The sequence below is a fragment of the Sycon ciliatum genome, chromosome 7 (genome assembly GCF_964019385.1).
Source record: "Sycon ciliatum chromosome 7, ocSycCili1.1, whole genome shotgun sequence".
Lineage (NCBI taxonomy): Eukaryota > Metazoa > Porifera > Calcarea > Leucosolenida > Sycettidae > Sycon > Sycon ciliatum.
Window position 1 is genome coordinate 11,179,025 of NC_088649.1, and position 15,573 is coordinate 11,194,597.

The 15,573-nt window shown below is 48.3% G+C and overlaps 2 protein-coding genes and 1 long non-coding RNA gene across 3 annotated transcripts in view; 2 read left to right on the top strand and 1 right to left on the bottom strand.

The window, feature by feature from the left end:
- LOC135820974 (uncharacterized) overlaps positions 1-1,335 on the top strand; it is a 2,988-nt gene extending 1,653 nt beyond the window's left edge. Inside the window, exon 3 of the long non-coding RNA XR_010554234.1 lies at positions 610-1,335. This is a non-coding gene — a long non-coding RNA (uncharacterized LOC135820974). The remainder of the gene's footprint in view (positions 1-609) is intronic.
- Positions 1-4,074, bottom strand: part of LOC135820973 (glutathione hydrolase 1 proenzyme-like) — a 17,509-nt gene extending 13,435 nt beyond the window's left edge. The window contains exon 1 of the mRNA XM_065334030.1: positions 3,726-4,074. The gene's annotated coding sequence lies outside the window, so the exon portion shown is untranslated. The remainder of the gene's footprint in view (positions 1-3,725) is intronic.
- Positions 4,075-5,447: 1,373 nt separating this feature from the next.
- On the top strand, positions 5,448-13,908 carry LOC135820975 (uncharacterized). Its single transcript, XM_065334032.1, has 5 exons — positions 5,448-5,892; positions 7,666-7,780; positions 9,048-9,101; positions 10,085-10,941; positions 11,869-13,908. The coding sequence occupies exons 1-5, from the start codon at positions 5,878-5,880 to the stop codon at positions 12,787-12,789; spliced, it is 1,962 nt and encodes a 653-aa protein (XP_065190104.1). The 5' UTR covers positions 5,448-5,877; the 3' UTR covers positions 12,790-13,908.
- The last annotated feature ends 1,665 nt before the right edge of the window (positions 13,909-15,573 follow it).

Below are 15,573 nucleotides of genomic sequence, written 5' to 3' on the forward strand. Positions count from 1 at the left end.
TGGTCAGCTGGTAGGAATACGTTTGCAAGTGTTGCTGCTGATTTGTACATTGAATTGCCGGAGTGACGTGGCCTTGAGTAGTCTTCCCCAGCAATGAACTGAAGAGTAGCATGCGTATTGAATTCTCTTGTTGCCGGTTCATCGGTCCCTCTCCATGACACCAGACTAGACTGAATTACTGGCATCCCTTCATCGGCCTGCTTTTCGCCTCGAACTTCACGAGTCTTGAAATCTGGACCCAAAATAATAAAAGTGGGACTCAATTGCGCAGTTCAGACGATAAATTGATGCAATAAGGGGTCATCGCAAAAGTGTTTAGTCATCCCTGAAAAAAACATCATTCATTTCGTACTCGGACCCCCTCTCCACCCTCCGAAATGAATGGATGACGAAAATCGCATGCATATACATGTGTATGCATAGCGTCAGTCAACAGAAATCTTAGCTCCCCCCCCCCCCCCCCCCCCTGGAACGATCTTCGTTTCAGGGACGACCAAAAACTTGTGTGACCACTGACTTTCTTTCTCTGCTATCAAGCAGTATGCAGTATTTGTAACAGTAATTACTTGTCTGTGTCATGTGCATGCATTGTCTTATTTCCTTTTGAAGGCTACAGCACAACCGAGAGAACGAAATGTACGTCGCAATCAAGCTATGTCATTGCCATCTTCTATGTGCCATGCGTTACCTGATGTGCCAGCCTTCTATGTCGGATACCGCTAACCATGCATCGACTAGGCGCCAGGCGCGAACTGATGGTGGTGGTAGTGGTGGTGATGAGAAGGAGAGCTCTGTGCAAGAATAACTTTGCAGTTTAGAGAGCGTGTCTGGGCAGGCGTGTATTTACCGCCATATTGCCAGGTGTGTATTTACCACCGTATTAATCAACCATGCGCTACCTGATGTACCAGCATGCTATATCGGACACCACTCACCCTGCATTGACTAGGCGCCAGATGCGAACTGATGATGGTGGTGGTGGGAAGGAGAGCTCTGTGCCAGAGTAACTTTTTCAGTTTAGAGAGCGTGTGTGGACAGGTGTGTATTTACCGCCGTATGAATCCACCACAGTACGATCAGCTGACGTTATAACTTATAAGGATGATCTCGTGCAGCGATATGATGATATTTTTTCAGTCTTTTCTAAGGACTCTCCACTGCGTTTTCGTTCCACTCGAATATGGAAAACGCGGAAGGTTGTTAGCACTGTGTTGAGGCAGCTATTGTTGACTTTATTCGGAATTAATTCTGTTGTATTTGCACACATTCCTGGGTGCATTGTATTAGCATCCAATGTGTGTTATCTGTGCGAGCTTCTAACCTTGTGAACATTCACCGAAGGTTTGGTTGGTGGCGCACAAGATCTTACGGGATGGCTCTTGCGGGCTCTCAGCCCTGCGTTTACTGCATAAAACATGGCAGAACAGTTCAAGCTTCAATTTAGGCCATTTCCTCACTCTGACTCCCAATATTTCACATGTGTAATAATTATAAGTATTGTGGATCCCTGGGACAGCGCCATTTTGTTAGCCAATGTTAGTCCTGAAGAAAAATTGACTTCATTGTCCTAAAGGTGAGAACAAATTGGGACTATTTGTGAAGGAAAACTTTGGAAAATGCAATTTCGAATGTAAGTCATTTCGTTTATCTGGATTCGTCCAATATTTCACAAATGTGCAATATGAGTATTGTAGATCACTGGGACAGGGCCACTTAGTCTGTCAAAGTTCGTCATGAGGAAAAAAATTATTTCATTGCCCTAAAGGTGAGAACAAATTGGGACTATTTGTGAAGGAAAACTTTGGAAATATAATTTCGAATGTAAGTCATTTCGTTTATCTGGATTCGTCCAATATTTCACAAATGTGCAATATAAGTATTGTAGATCACTGGGACAGGGCAACTTAGTCTGTCAAGGTTAGTCATGAGGAAAGAATTTACTTCATTGCCCTAAAGGTGAGAAAATATTGAGGCAATTTGTAAAGAAAGGATTACCTCATCTTAGGTGGTCAAAGTGCCTCAGAGTTCGAGTGGCAGTGCAAAGCCAGTGAGTAAGCCAGTACAGTGAACAAGTGAACTCCTCAGCGATGGCCACAGATGGCTGTATTTCGGCAATGGAGATCGAAAGTCTGACCTGTGACAATTGTTCTCGAAAGGACGAAGACGACGATTTCTCGCTATGTACGGATTTCCCGCGCGCTATGACCTATGTACGGACTTGTCCCACACCGAGCAGGTCGTAATATTTTGAATCGTTGAGTCGATCATGGTTGTGCACAAGTGATGCGCGTGTCGCCTCCCGGGTCTATACGACTCCCTGTTCAGCACGCACGTGCACGTGGTCCGTGTCCTGAATCTCATGAGACATGATCCTGTCGATCATATCATGCAAACTCGATATTTTGCTCGATTTTCGGGAACTGAACCGGGCATTTTACCCACTTCCCGTACGTTTAAAAAAACACAGTCGGTTTCTCAACACGGGTTTTCACACACATGTCCCCGGCCCCGGGTTCCACAGGTGCGTAGCACCGCCGTTGGAGGGCGGAGGTGGTCCGGCCGGAGGGGCGTCGGGGTGCACCGGTGGGGGTCCGAGTCCCCGGGAACATTTTGAAATTAGGGTGCAAACTCCTGCATTCTGGACACTTTTTTCGTGGTCGGGCGAAGTGGCCCGGCCATGGACCGGCTGCTACACCCCTGTTCCAGTTCCAGTTATACTTTCGGTGAAATGATCTTGGCGGTTCACCCAGTCTGAATCCATACTTTCAGTGAAATGATGATCTTGTTCTGTGCAGTGTATCAAGCCGGAACGAGTAAGTCCTTAATTAAGAAAACAAGGAAATCACTGTATCAGGCATCGATTTTACCCAAAATCGCGATTTTGCCCAAAATCGCGATTTTGCCCAAAATCGCGATTTTGCTCCAATGTTGCCGGCAATCAGTTCCGCTTTTTCAATTCAAGGCTTCCTTACTTTTTGCCGAAAAAAAATTGCCGGCAGAATCTGTCTGGGCCTAGCATGTGCACGGTGCAGTGCAGTCACGTTGAGGTAGCTTAGACCATGCATGGTAGACCCAGATCCAGACCATGTGATCGGTACACCATGGTACACGGTGTGAGGGCAGGATTATTTCCCGGACACACCAGTTTTCCACGGGTAGCACGGGTACCCTCTCGGGTAATGTTTCCATGGTAACACCACAATGCACCCCTTCCCTTACACACTGGGTAGACATGCGGAGTATGACATGAATTTGTACACGTGCACTGTACATGATGTCATCTGCGACTTCGGGTTTTCGGGTACTATTCTGTACCCGTCTACCCGAGGTCCTCACGGTTAGTACGGGTACCAGACTACCCGTCCGTGCACACCACTAATTAATTATCATCATCATGCACAATGTGTGAATGGCTGGACCAACCCCAAACTGCGTCCGCCGGTACTGGTAACCAGTATGCAATGACCTCTCTTTAGTGGAACATCTCTGTAGACTGCAGTGCATGCAGCACACTAAGAATGATGTACAGTAGATAGTAGACCTACGTACATGTACATTGTAGATCTACACAATTCTACACGGTTGTCTTGACACGATCACTTCAGTAAACTCTACAATCAAGTACTGTACAATGTGGTCATGTAGTGCTACAAAAAAAAGTAGTTAGTAGATCTACCCGTGACAATCTCTGGTATAATGCAGTGCATGCATGCAGTGGAGCTCACCTTCAACCAAACTCCAACTGAGCAGGTCAGGGTATCAGCCCGGTGCATGCAACTGAGCTCGGCTGATTGCTTGGCGACCAGGCACGGATAACGTCCACCTCTGACCTTCCGGATCGAACCAATGAAACAAAATATTAAATCTACAGAAGCTCATGCCATGGACTCACTATCTATCCGCACTTCACAAGCACACTACTCCGGAAACCAGCGTTGTTCAGTCTTGCCGCTTCCTAATGAGTCCTGTTTTGTTAGCAGACATGTATTGGCGCTAGCTAGTGCATTTCTCATAATAATAATCCACATTCTATTTGTGCTGTCACGCTGGCCTACAATGTAGCTGCAAGAAACCTGGCCAAAGAAATTGCTGGACGCTGTCATTATGATCATGTGATGGGTGACATGACTCCACACCGCTAGGGAAGTCCAGCATTCTACTTTCTACTGAGAAGTAGTACTACTGCCAGTACTGGTAGATCTACAGAGTAGAGGAGACGGCTCGATACTGGGACGCTTTGACAGCCAAATTTGTATAGACCCAAACCGATCACCAGCGTTGATTTTTCACTCGAAATATGTTTGTGGAAGGAAACTGGCATGTTGAAGTTTGCTCTGGGGCCAGAGTCAATCGAACTGAGCCACTCCTTTGTGTTGACCCATTGCCTCCAATTAGTTGCCCAATTTTTCGCTTCAAAAAAGTTCAAATCAGAGGTGGCTCCAAACCGGACACGTTTTAGAGTGCACGTCAAATTCACTCTGGGTCTGAAATTAGGTAATTGCTATCGCTCCACGACGGCCAGTACAGAGTAACAATAAGCCTTGTGTGTGCTTCCATTAGTTTTGATTGGTATGCGGTGCTTTATCGGCGAGAGGCGAGCCGCTGTTTACCTGCGACAAGAAGTTGATTTTTCGAAAGTCGTAAAACTCAAGTCGCAGTGCGAAGCAACACGTCAAAAACTCACCTGCTTGATATGGCGCTTCTGGTCATCGCAGAGCCATGAAATTTTGGCTCGGAGTATAACACATCGTAGTCTCACTGTGACATTATGTCTTCTAATCAAAATACCAAGAGAGAAAGTGAATATTGAGTCCGTTCCGGTTTGCAACCTATGTCCTATTTGAAACCGTCCCCTCTACAGTGAGAGGCTGAGAGCGGGAGTCTGATCTGAAGAAGTGCTCAATATCCCTATGCTTATACATCATGGCTTTGTGATGTTCCAACATTCCCTGGCCTTTAATATTCGCGGGATTCTAGCTACGGTAGTAATAATCCCGCCAAGGCCTAGTCCGGCGACGAACGCGACGAGTACCGGTCGTAGACATGGCGAAGTCATCAGGACTAAGACTAAAGTAAGAGTAAGACTAAGAGACAAAGGAGTCGTGTTACTCGTGTAGCTAGATGATAGATCTACCATGATTCATGAAGCCAGGCATGGATGATGAACATCCACGGCCACTGCCGTTTCGCTATGGTGATTCGTCATGGCGACTGTTGTCCTGTTGATCTAGCTAGCTGCGAGCATGACCATGCATGATGACAGAATGCAGATTTTTATAATGGAATTAGTATTTTGACGCCTGGGAGGCGCGTCCACCATGCCCATGGCATGGTCCGGTCCATCTCATGCTCCTATCCTACTGACACCAGGACACCATGGCATGGACACTGTACTGATGTGTTTGGCTAGACCTCGACGTGTTCCTCTCGACCTCCCAGAACCTTATCAGCTGATTTCGTCGCATCGCTCCTGTCATCCAAACTTTCTGCGCTTTTCGCGAGTTGTTTGTTGGCGCCCCTGGCATGGCCTGCAGTATCGGCCTTGGAAGCTGAGCGCTCGCGCTCGCCTGTTTGTAGCGACGCAATCGGTGAAGAAAGCAACAAAAACATTCTTGGAGAAAATAATTCCTGTTTTCGCATAGTCCTTTACCAGACGAGAAGCGAAGCGTCTGCAGACGATCGCCCAATTATAATGCTCGATAATAATTCACCCACTACTGGCACTAGAACCGACACCAGCGACTTACCTCAATAGCCGTGTTCCTCGATGCCATCCGTCTTTCTTTCATTGCGGAAACTTACTGCGCATACGCAGGCGGTGGAGAGCCATTGATATTCATCGGTAGCAAACGTGCCAAGAATACCAGCCGATGAACGATGGCCGCCGCAGAGGTAAGGTAGTTCGCTGGCTGTAAGCCTGTAGCTATACCTAATACTACTACTAACGTCGTAACGATAACAGCACCCAGTGTTCGATGCCCGATGTCCACAGGTAAAACTTGCAGATACTCTGCGGCAAGAAGCAGAGGTCTGAGCACGTGCATGTAACAGGTAGCCTATTGCCCTTACCTAGCATAGCCACATAGGGGTATTGACTGTTTCACGCTTTTCCCCATGGTCGATTACTATTGTTATTCTCCGTGTGGGAGTGCAGTAGCGTCCAACGATGCTTGTAGTAGTGGTGGATGTTTTTTGACGGACCTACTGAAGATGGCATCACAAAATGATGGTGTTAGTAATAGTGTGATATTCGGAGTTTCAGCAGGCGCATCCCGGATCCCCGTATGGGTTCCTGGGTGCCCGGAACCCCCCCCCCCCTTTTCGCTCAAAATGCAGGGTTTTGCTTCATTTTTTGAAAATTTTCCCGGGGGGGGGAGGGGAGGAGGAGGCCCCCCGGAACCCCCCTTCAAGGGCACCGGAGCACGCGCCTGTTCAGCGACCCTTTCTCATCTCTTTGCCGTGTGATATGTAGCATGGCACAGAGTCCTGGTAGCATGGCACAGAGTCCCGCATGATAGAGTTTAGAAGCTAGCCCAGTGTAGAGCCTACCATGCTGGGCAGGTGCATGCAGCATGGTGATAGACCCACTCAGTACTGCTCAATGAAATCGCAGTCGCGTCACTCAAGCATGCGCCGGGCGTTGCGCAGCCCTAGACCTGCGAACACTGGGCTGAGAAATGGTGCAAGGCGCAAACGTACTTGACTCGCGCCGCCCCGGATTTCATTGAGCAGGATCATACTAGTACTAGCTCATTGCATCACCATGATGGTCACTGATAACGTTAACGCTGGGTGGTACGTGCTGTTTCAGATATGAATAAGCTTACTGAGCAGCAGTTCAAGTCACGGCACATGATAGGCATAGCTAATGTAAGGACTGGAGTGAGGATGTGAGTGGGCATGTTACGCTTACAAGTACACTCATACCTCGTTTATCCGGGCAGTCCGGGACCGGGAACTGCCCGTGACTTTGAAATGCACGAAACTCCGAATCACATACATGTTGATGGTGAAAGGCCATAGATATGGCATTTGACTATCACATACATGTTGATGGTGAAAGGCCATAGATATGGCATTTGACGTCACTATTTCCACAAAACTAGTAGCAATATTTCCACTGAAACTCGCCCAAAGGGTGCCCGGTAGACCGAAGTGCCCGTAACTTCGGGGTCCGGATAACCGAGGTGTAGGCATTGGCGGATAATGCTCGAAAAGCAGTGAAATTGGCAGAACCATACAAACCGTATGGCGGGCAATTCTCCGAATTCTGCTCCATTTCTTTAACCACATACCAAACATGCATGAAACTTACCAGAAAAAGTACCGAATTCTGCCATTTTTTCTGCCGGCATTATCCGCAAAGGCCTACCGAGGTATGAGTATACAAGTACTTATTAGATGTAGCGTACAGTGAGTGTAACAGCAACGAGTGTATCTGTATGTTACTTCAGTTCTTAGGGCGCCTAGCCGCAAAGCCATGAAGTATCACCACAGAACTTCCGCCCATCAGAAAAGTCCAGTCCACTTTCTCCTGGAAAATATGGAACGGAACGTATGCTCTTTTTGTGGAAAGGACGAAAATTGTACCACACATTTTGACGTTGACAACCCACTGTGCGTACATGTACATGTATGTGTGTGTATGTGTATGTGTGTACTCAGCTGGAAGCCAAACTAAGCCACACGGAGCAGCAGTTGCACTTCACCAAACAGCACCATTCCATCATTGTGAGCAGCCTGCATCAAGAGATCAAGGAGCTGCGTAAGAAGAACGCGGGTAAGCACTACACTCTCTACAGGCCGCTGTCACCATCGGATGTACAGTTGCGCTCGGTGAAATCTGATCTAAAGTGCAATGCTGGCACCCTGGCCTAGACTGGTTCTGACTGCTACTTGTACTACATCATTGTATTAGTACATGTGGGGGGGGGGGGGGGCAGGGGGTGCAGGGGTACATCATTGTATTAGTACATGTGGGGGGGGGCAGGGGGTGCAGGGGTACATCATTGTATTAGTACATGTGGGGGGGGGCAGGGGGCAGGGGTACATCATTGTATTAGTACATGTGGGGGGGGGGGGGCAGAGGGCAGGGGTACATCATTGTATTAGTACATGTGGGGGGGGCAGGGGCAGGGGTACATCATTGTATTAGTACATGTGGGGGGGGGCAGGGGGCAGGGCAGGGGGTGCTATCAATTGTAGACCCTCTATTAAAGCCAGGGAATTGTTCATTTCCCTGCAGTTTCCGGTGACCTCTGTTACTGGCATGAGAATAGGTTTTTACTTTACACATGAAAGTGAAGGCATCGTGCAAGCCACACGAAGGCATGTGCCCTCTGATATTCCACATTGTGCTCAAGAAACATTGCCTTGATGAATGATCATCTCCGAAAGGCCATGGGGATGCCTGATTGTACTGACAATTCCCATCAGTCCTATGAAAATCCGTATGTCGTACGCGCCGGTGAGCGAGGGCAACTTTCATACGTAAATCTCTCTACGGATTTCCGTAGGAAAGCTCTTTCCTACGTTGGGTCCTCCATAGGACTTTTTGAAATATTTTTTCGCATTTGTCCATGGCAACATTCAAGCCGCGCGAAACACAAGGTACACACACCGTACACCACGTACAAAATATAATGGAAAACGCGGTTTCGGTTCATGGTGCATGCGGTGGGCACATGCAGCCAACGCGTCTCCAAAGCAACAACGCATGTTTAGCAGTCGTGGAGAAATCACGTAGAGCGAAACCCAACAGCTCTGATTTTTACGTATGAAAATTCCGTGCAGTTCATACGTTATTTTCACACGTAATTCCGTAGAGCGAAACCTCCCTAATGTCACAGGCATGTACATCTAGCTCGGGGCATCTGCAAATTGCTACCATGCACCGTTTTGTCTCTCACTCTCTTCCTCCTCCCTCCCTCCCTCTCTCTCTCTCTCTCTCTCTCTCTCCTCCTCCTCCTCCTACTCCTCCCTCCCTCCCCGCTCTATCTATCTATTTCTCTCTCTCTCTCTCTTTCTCTCTCTTTCTCTGTCCTCAGACCTCAACTTTAGGTTATGTACCGAAGGAGAGAGCTCGGCCAGTGGAGGACAAGGTGGGTATCTGTCTGTATGATGCATGAGCTGCACATGGGCATGGGAATCATGCTCTACTGGACTTTGTAACTTACGTGATCGGAGTTATTATAAAATAATGATTATTATGTAGTTGTTTGGCCGATGGCTGATTGAGGCAAGTCATTCAGCTGATGTATTTCGAGAGAGAGAGAATGGGAGAGAAAGAGAGAGAGAGAGAGAGAGAGAGAGAGAGAGAGAGAATGGGAGGGAGAGATATATGTTTTAACCCTATGGAATTGGACTGGTGACCTTCAGAACCGGTCTATTAGTTTTTAGAAGAATATTGACGTAAAGGTGTACACTTTTCAGTCAGCAATAACACAACAGAGTCCTTCTTTGCCGTTACTCAGAGTTTTGTGTACAACACTCATTAGACAGCAGGGGTGTCGGACAAGGTACGGTCACTACAGTATTGACCGTACCACTTTTTGCCCCAGATACCCCGTCCGTGCATCTACCCAAGAACGAACTTCCTCGCTATGGAGTGGTGTTGTGAATGTGGGCCAAGAGCGCAGTTTGGAGAGGTGGACAGTTAAGGTACCCCGTGGACCAATAAAATACACTGAGCTGGACTCTAAGTTTCCAAAATGTTCAGCTCAGCCACCCCTCCCCCACGAGTAAATTGTACTTCAGATGGCTGACCGTACCACACTAAAATACCTGCCGACACCCATGGGTAGCATAGTAAAGATTACAATTCACTAGGCAGATACCTGAGGGATGTCAGAAAGCGGGATGAAGTGATGAAGGCACGACATGTAAGTGGTGCGAGGAAAGGGAGGTGGCAAAAAGTCACCGAGCTCAATTGGGGGAAAAGATCAGCTTCAGAAAGAAGAAGGCTTTCGATCTCATCCTCTTATTCACGAACCGGGCTCAGATATACGGTCCACAATTTGTATGCCGCTGCATGGCGAGCACCTATTATTGTTCTTTCCTTTTTGTCTCCTGCTTGCTACCGCAGATGGACGGCTCGACGAGGTTTCCCATCTGCAAGATGAAATTGACGGGCTCAGGCGGAGCAACGCCGAACTGGAGGCATCTCAGGGTCTGCTGAAGCTCCAGCTGCAGACCAAGGAGTGTTCACGCTGTGCCAGAAGAAAAAGGATGACAGCGGCTATAGCAGCGGAATGTGAGACGTCTGACAACAAGCCTGCCGAGCAGTTGACCATGACATCATCAGCAGAACATCCAGTGGCTATGACGTCATCAGCACAGCATCCAGCAGCCACGCACGCCGACCGCCAACAGAGAAAGCCCGTATCGTCCAAGGCACCGTCACTCTCGCTGCATCAGAAATCTCGCTCCGTGCCGGCTGGTGTGGTGGCACGGGTACGACGTCAGCTTCCTGCTGCACCGTCTGGATCACTGGAACAAGCCGCAGCCGTGTACAGCTCACGATACCCCGGTTCGGTGACATCATACCCCGGTTCGGTGACATCATCCTCAGATCGGGTAACCACCAGTGCCACAACACCATCGGAACAAACCCCAACTGATGATGCTACCTCATCTGGTCGGCGGGCACACATCAATCGTATGACATCATCGGAGGAGACAATTGCAGTGATTGCATCATCAATGACATCATTAACAACCCCATCCAACGCATCTGAATTTCCCCAGCCACCTCCACCGAGCACACCGCCACCGAGAAACGGGCGGAGATCGTCGGCCCGGTTATTGAAGTCACGCTCAGAGACGGCCATCAATGCCAGACTTCAGCACCTGCAGCTGGAGCATGATGAGATCTTCGGCCGGCCGCCGTGTGAGCTGTGGGAATTGCCGCGAGATCTGCAACTGAGAGCAGGAGAAGTAAAGGTAAGAAGAAGATAATCATAAGAAAGCTGTTCGCGGCTAGAGACGGGGTTCGGTTTATTCTATGATCGATTACATGGAGACTAGAAGAAGACCCACTACAATTGCAAGTAAATTATGTCAACGTAACAAGAACAAGGAGACACGTGTGTCAATACAAAAAGGCAGACATACTAAATGCTCTGCGCATGGTGTGACGTCAATACGATAATGATGGCGTAAGAAATGTCCATGAGTGTATCATCAGCACATACACTACAATAAGAAAGGTGTTCGCTCCCCACACCGGGAGCTTGCGCTTTTCTGCCGACTTGACTTGACACTTGGCTACCTCGTGACTACCTCTATCTATCATTATCTCGAACTAGATAATCATAATGTTGATGATGACGAAATTGCTGTCATTGTTCCCTATGGCATCCCTACCAATGCGCCTCCTATAGTGGATCATGCAGTCTGTCAAGCCAGCCTTTAGAACACAGTGAAACCGGTTTGAGAAACGTGGACGCCCAAGGAACTGTCCCTATATCAAACCTATCCTCATTTTGGAGGTTTAAATATGCATGTTTGTATCTCCAGGGTCTGCTGCAAGGTGTCCATGATTTGACACGCTATCTTGCTGCAGGCGGAAGAGTACTTATCTATTCTTGCAACTCATGTGCTGACCAGACAGTTGATAGGAGGACAGTATGAGAACCATCAGTTCACACAATCACAACTGCTTTCCGTCTTAGTGTTCATCTGCATGTTGTCCTTGTGTGAATATACATGCACATTTGTATGTGTGTGGACACGTGCGTGTGTATATATTTCTGTCTGTCTTTCTGTAAACATATGTGTGTATATTTCTGTCTGTCTGTCTGTACGCGCGCGTGTGTGTGTGTGTGTGTGTGTGTGTGTGTGTACCTGTGTATATTTTCTGCTGGGCAGTATGAACGTCTGCTGGAGCTGCACCGGCTTTACCCTAACAATCCCAACTTGCCGGCTAAGCCACGGGAGCGGAGCAAACTAGAATACCTGATCAGTGCCGGCCTACTCAGCAAGGACGGCAAGCGGCAGTTGTACTTGCTGCCACCACGACGTGACAGCCTGCCGCCGATTCCAGCCGACCAGGGCGTAATGGAGAGAACACCGACCAGTCGTAAGCACTCCACTGGCATCGACGGGGGTGACGGTGGCAGCAGTCAACATGCACTGCAAGATCGTAACGCCTACGCCGGCCCACGGCTTGCCACCGATCCGCGCATACAGAAGACCAGTCGTCGTCGTGCTGCCGCGGGGCGCAACACAAACCAAGCACCGTCGGGATCACGCAGTGCCATAGATCTTACCGCCCTGGACTTTGGTGCTATGGAGGAGAGTGGTGCTGATGCCATTGTTCCATCGCCCACGGGAGAGAGCAAGAGAAGATCGCTTCCCACTGACTTTGCTGCGTCGGGCAGAACAGGCAAGCAAACTGACCAGCACAGGCAGCACCAGTCGCGCGCCGCGGCGAAAGCTCAGCACCGGCACCTTACCGAGTCGTCTACCGAAATCGATGTGCACGACACTGCCCTTGTATCGCAGCAGCAGCACGACACCGGAGAACCGGTGAATGCTGCCAATCACTCCTCAACAACCGTCACCACCACCGCCGCAGCAGCAGTCGCAGGGTCAGGTAAAGTAGTGGCCATGCCCGAAGGCATTGCCAAGGTGCTGGCATCGCCCTACCTGGCGCACCACTCCAGCAAGCTAGCCGCTCGCACGACCGTGCGCGAACGGCAGCTGCCCGAGCATCGCGCCACCGCTCGCAGCAAGGACATGGAACAGGCACCGCACGAGTCCAGCGAGGCCACTGTCAAGAAGCAGTAGACACGGCGGTTGATCTACTCGGACACAACGCGTAGTCATGAATGTGGGATTAGCACAAGACGTTTGAAGGGATTCTCGTCTTCTCGAGACGCAATGTACCGTACAAACTGCACATGTATGCACACTGAAATCTCAAATCTCTCATACCTACCTCGACGTCTACGCGTTGCACTAGCAGAAGTGCCGGCAACACCGCCGGTGAGAAAGATACGCGGCGTGGCCTTACATTCCGCTCTGCTAGGCTGAGTGAGATTCTGCATTGTCCACACTCCAGACTGTGCAGCTGTGTTTTAGTGACGTCACCACTGCCTATTCTATACACTATGTAGCATACACTATGTAGTGTACACTGCACATTACAGTGCTGGCAACTGAAATCCGATCCCCCCCCCCCCCCCCTGAGCGGTGAGTGATATCGACTCAGAACACGGGATTGTAAAACTATGAAATAGAGACCGCTAGAATGTGAACGGGGGGGATTCAGTTGCCACCGGTGTATGTAGTATGCTCTATGCAGTAAACACTATGCTGTATACACTATGTGGTATGCAATATGCTGCCTGAATATTTTATGTGGTATATACTATTTCCTCAAAGCTGTTCGTCACGGTGTGTGCCTAGAATTGCCGAATGACTGTGTGATGCTGTCGTGCTCCAGTCGAGTGCTGCAGGCCAAGCTGTACATAACCGCACAGTAACTGCTTGTCTGGATCTGCACAGCCTGCTGCTACAGTATTCCACTCTGAGTATCATAATGTGCATAGTGCTGCTACATTCCTATTGGCTGACTCGAAAATAAATTCAAAGTAATTATCACTATTCTAGTGGGAGCTTCCTATATTGCCTCTCCGTATACTTCAAAATACAATGCTTCTATGAAAAAGAAAATCCATCATGCTGAAATCCATCATGCCAGGCAGGAGAGCGGATTGTGCTTCTGCTTGTATGCATTGGTGCCTAGCTGTAATGAAACACTGACATTTCCAATGGCACGTCACACGTGTAAAACAGAGGAAAACACAATGTAAAACACAATGGAATGTTCGTCTATTTTGCATTAAATTAAATTTTATTGCTGGCTCAGTATCCGAGTTAAGATCACAATATTTATGCGCTCAATTTGTGCTAGCATGTTCAAGAAAGTCGGATGTGAAATCATGAGTGACCGCCACTGGGCGTACGGCAGTTGAGTCCAGTCCAACAGCCAGCTGTGTGTGCACGTGAGTACTGAGCAGTTGAACGTCGCCGCTGAATGAGGTGGATGTGCTTTGCTTTAAATTGTGCTGTGTGTGTTGGGGGGGGGGGGGGGATGGATGCAAGCGCCCGTTTGCATTGGTTGATCTTGGTTGCTTTTATGTGACGTAAACAAATGGAGTCAGTGCGTATCCCAGCTAGTAACCTATACAATCATGTGCAAAGGGAACAATACAAGTGTTGCAAAAGAAGGATCCACGAGCGGGATTCGAACCCAGCACCCCTGTCTTTCCGGAACAGTGCCCTACTGACTGCAGGCTACCGGGGATCACACACACGCACGCACGCACGCACGCACGCACACACACACACACCTGTGGGTCCTTCTCGCTACAGTAGTGGTTGTGCAGTGGCTGTGGATGGTACCATGGATATACTTGTAACACAGTCATACTGCTCATTTCGCATCAGATAATAATGAAGTACAATTAACTCAACCTATAACGAACTCACATTATAGGGAATTTCGTGATACATGTATAGTGAACTGTTGACCATGTCCCAGTTTGAACCCGCAACGTAAGTTTATATCTGTTATAAACTTATAATCGCACTTCGGCTATAAAGAACTAATTCTCCTCCACCGGCAATGGTGTCTGTTATATCACTATTATCAGGAGTCGACTGCATATACCGTAATTATTATTGTTGAGGACCCGACAGATCGACCTCAGCATACCCTTGTCCATAGCCTTTATGCTAGAACAATATACTAGTTCATCCTGGCTCTAATAAAATAACCAATCTTTTGAAGGCACTGCATATCCAGTCATTCGACCTTGGTTATCGAGAACCACGGTCATAACGTACAGATTGTGTACATGTACGTCCGTTGGAGGTTCGGTTGGGCTTGGGAAGCTCAGTCGGCCGTGCACACTATTATGTAGCCAGTGGTAAGTAAAGCATAACATGTAAATGACCGAATATAATCAATCATACACACTTGCTTGAAACTATGAGGAGTGCAAAAATCAGGAAAATTGTGCAGCGAGCGAACAGACATTATTGAAGCTAGACTCCAAGAACATGGCTGGATCATGTCTTCCAGAAATTGGAAATTCCCCACCAGGAATGCTACAGTGATCATGATAATATTATATCAAAAAAGTATTCTTTCTAGACCAAAGAGTGGTATATTTGAAAAATATAGATAGAAATATTCACGATACTTCTCCAGACGTTTCGTTGTTCTGAACAACATCGTCAGTGGATAAAGAATGAGAGTGGATAATCAACGGCTTGTCCGCCAGCTCTTTTATAATATTATAATATTAAACCGCTTTGTTGTACATCCTACTAGCTGCTCCTGCCGTCACTCAGTCTGATGCTGCTGCTGCTGCTGCTGTTAGTGCTGTCAGTGATACTGTTGCTGCTGTATTCACTCCTTCTGTATTCACCTCCACTCCTGTTGCTGCTACTACTGTTGCTGCTACTACTGTTGCTGCTGCCGCTGCTATTGCTGTGCCCGCTCCTGCTATTGGCGCCGCCGCTGCTGCTGCTGTCGGTACCCCAGGCTCTGTTCCTGATGAC

Coding starts and splice junctions, on each gene's coding strand:
- LOC135820975 (XM_065334032.1), top strand. Junction 7,781..9,047: donor GCTGCGTAAGAAGAACGCGG/GTAAGCACTACA, acceptor CTCTGTCCTCAG/ACCTCAACTTTAGGTTATGT. Junction 10,942..11,868: donor TGAGAGCAGGAGAAGTAAAG/GTAAGAAGAAGA, acceptor TCTGCTGGGCAG/TATGAACGTCTGCTGGAGCT.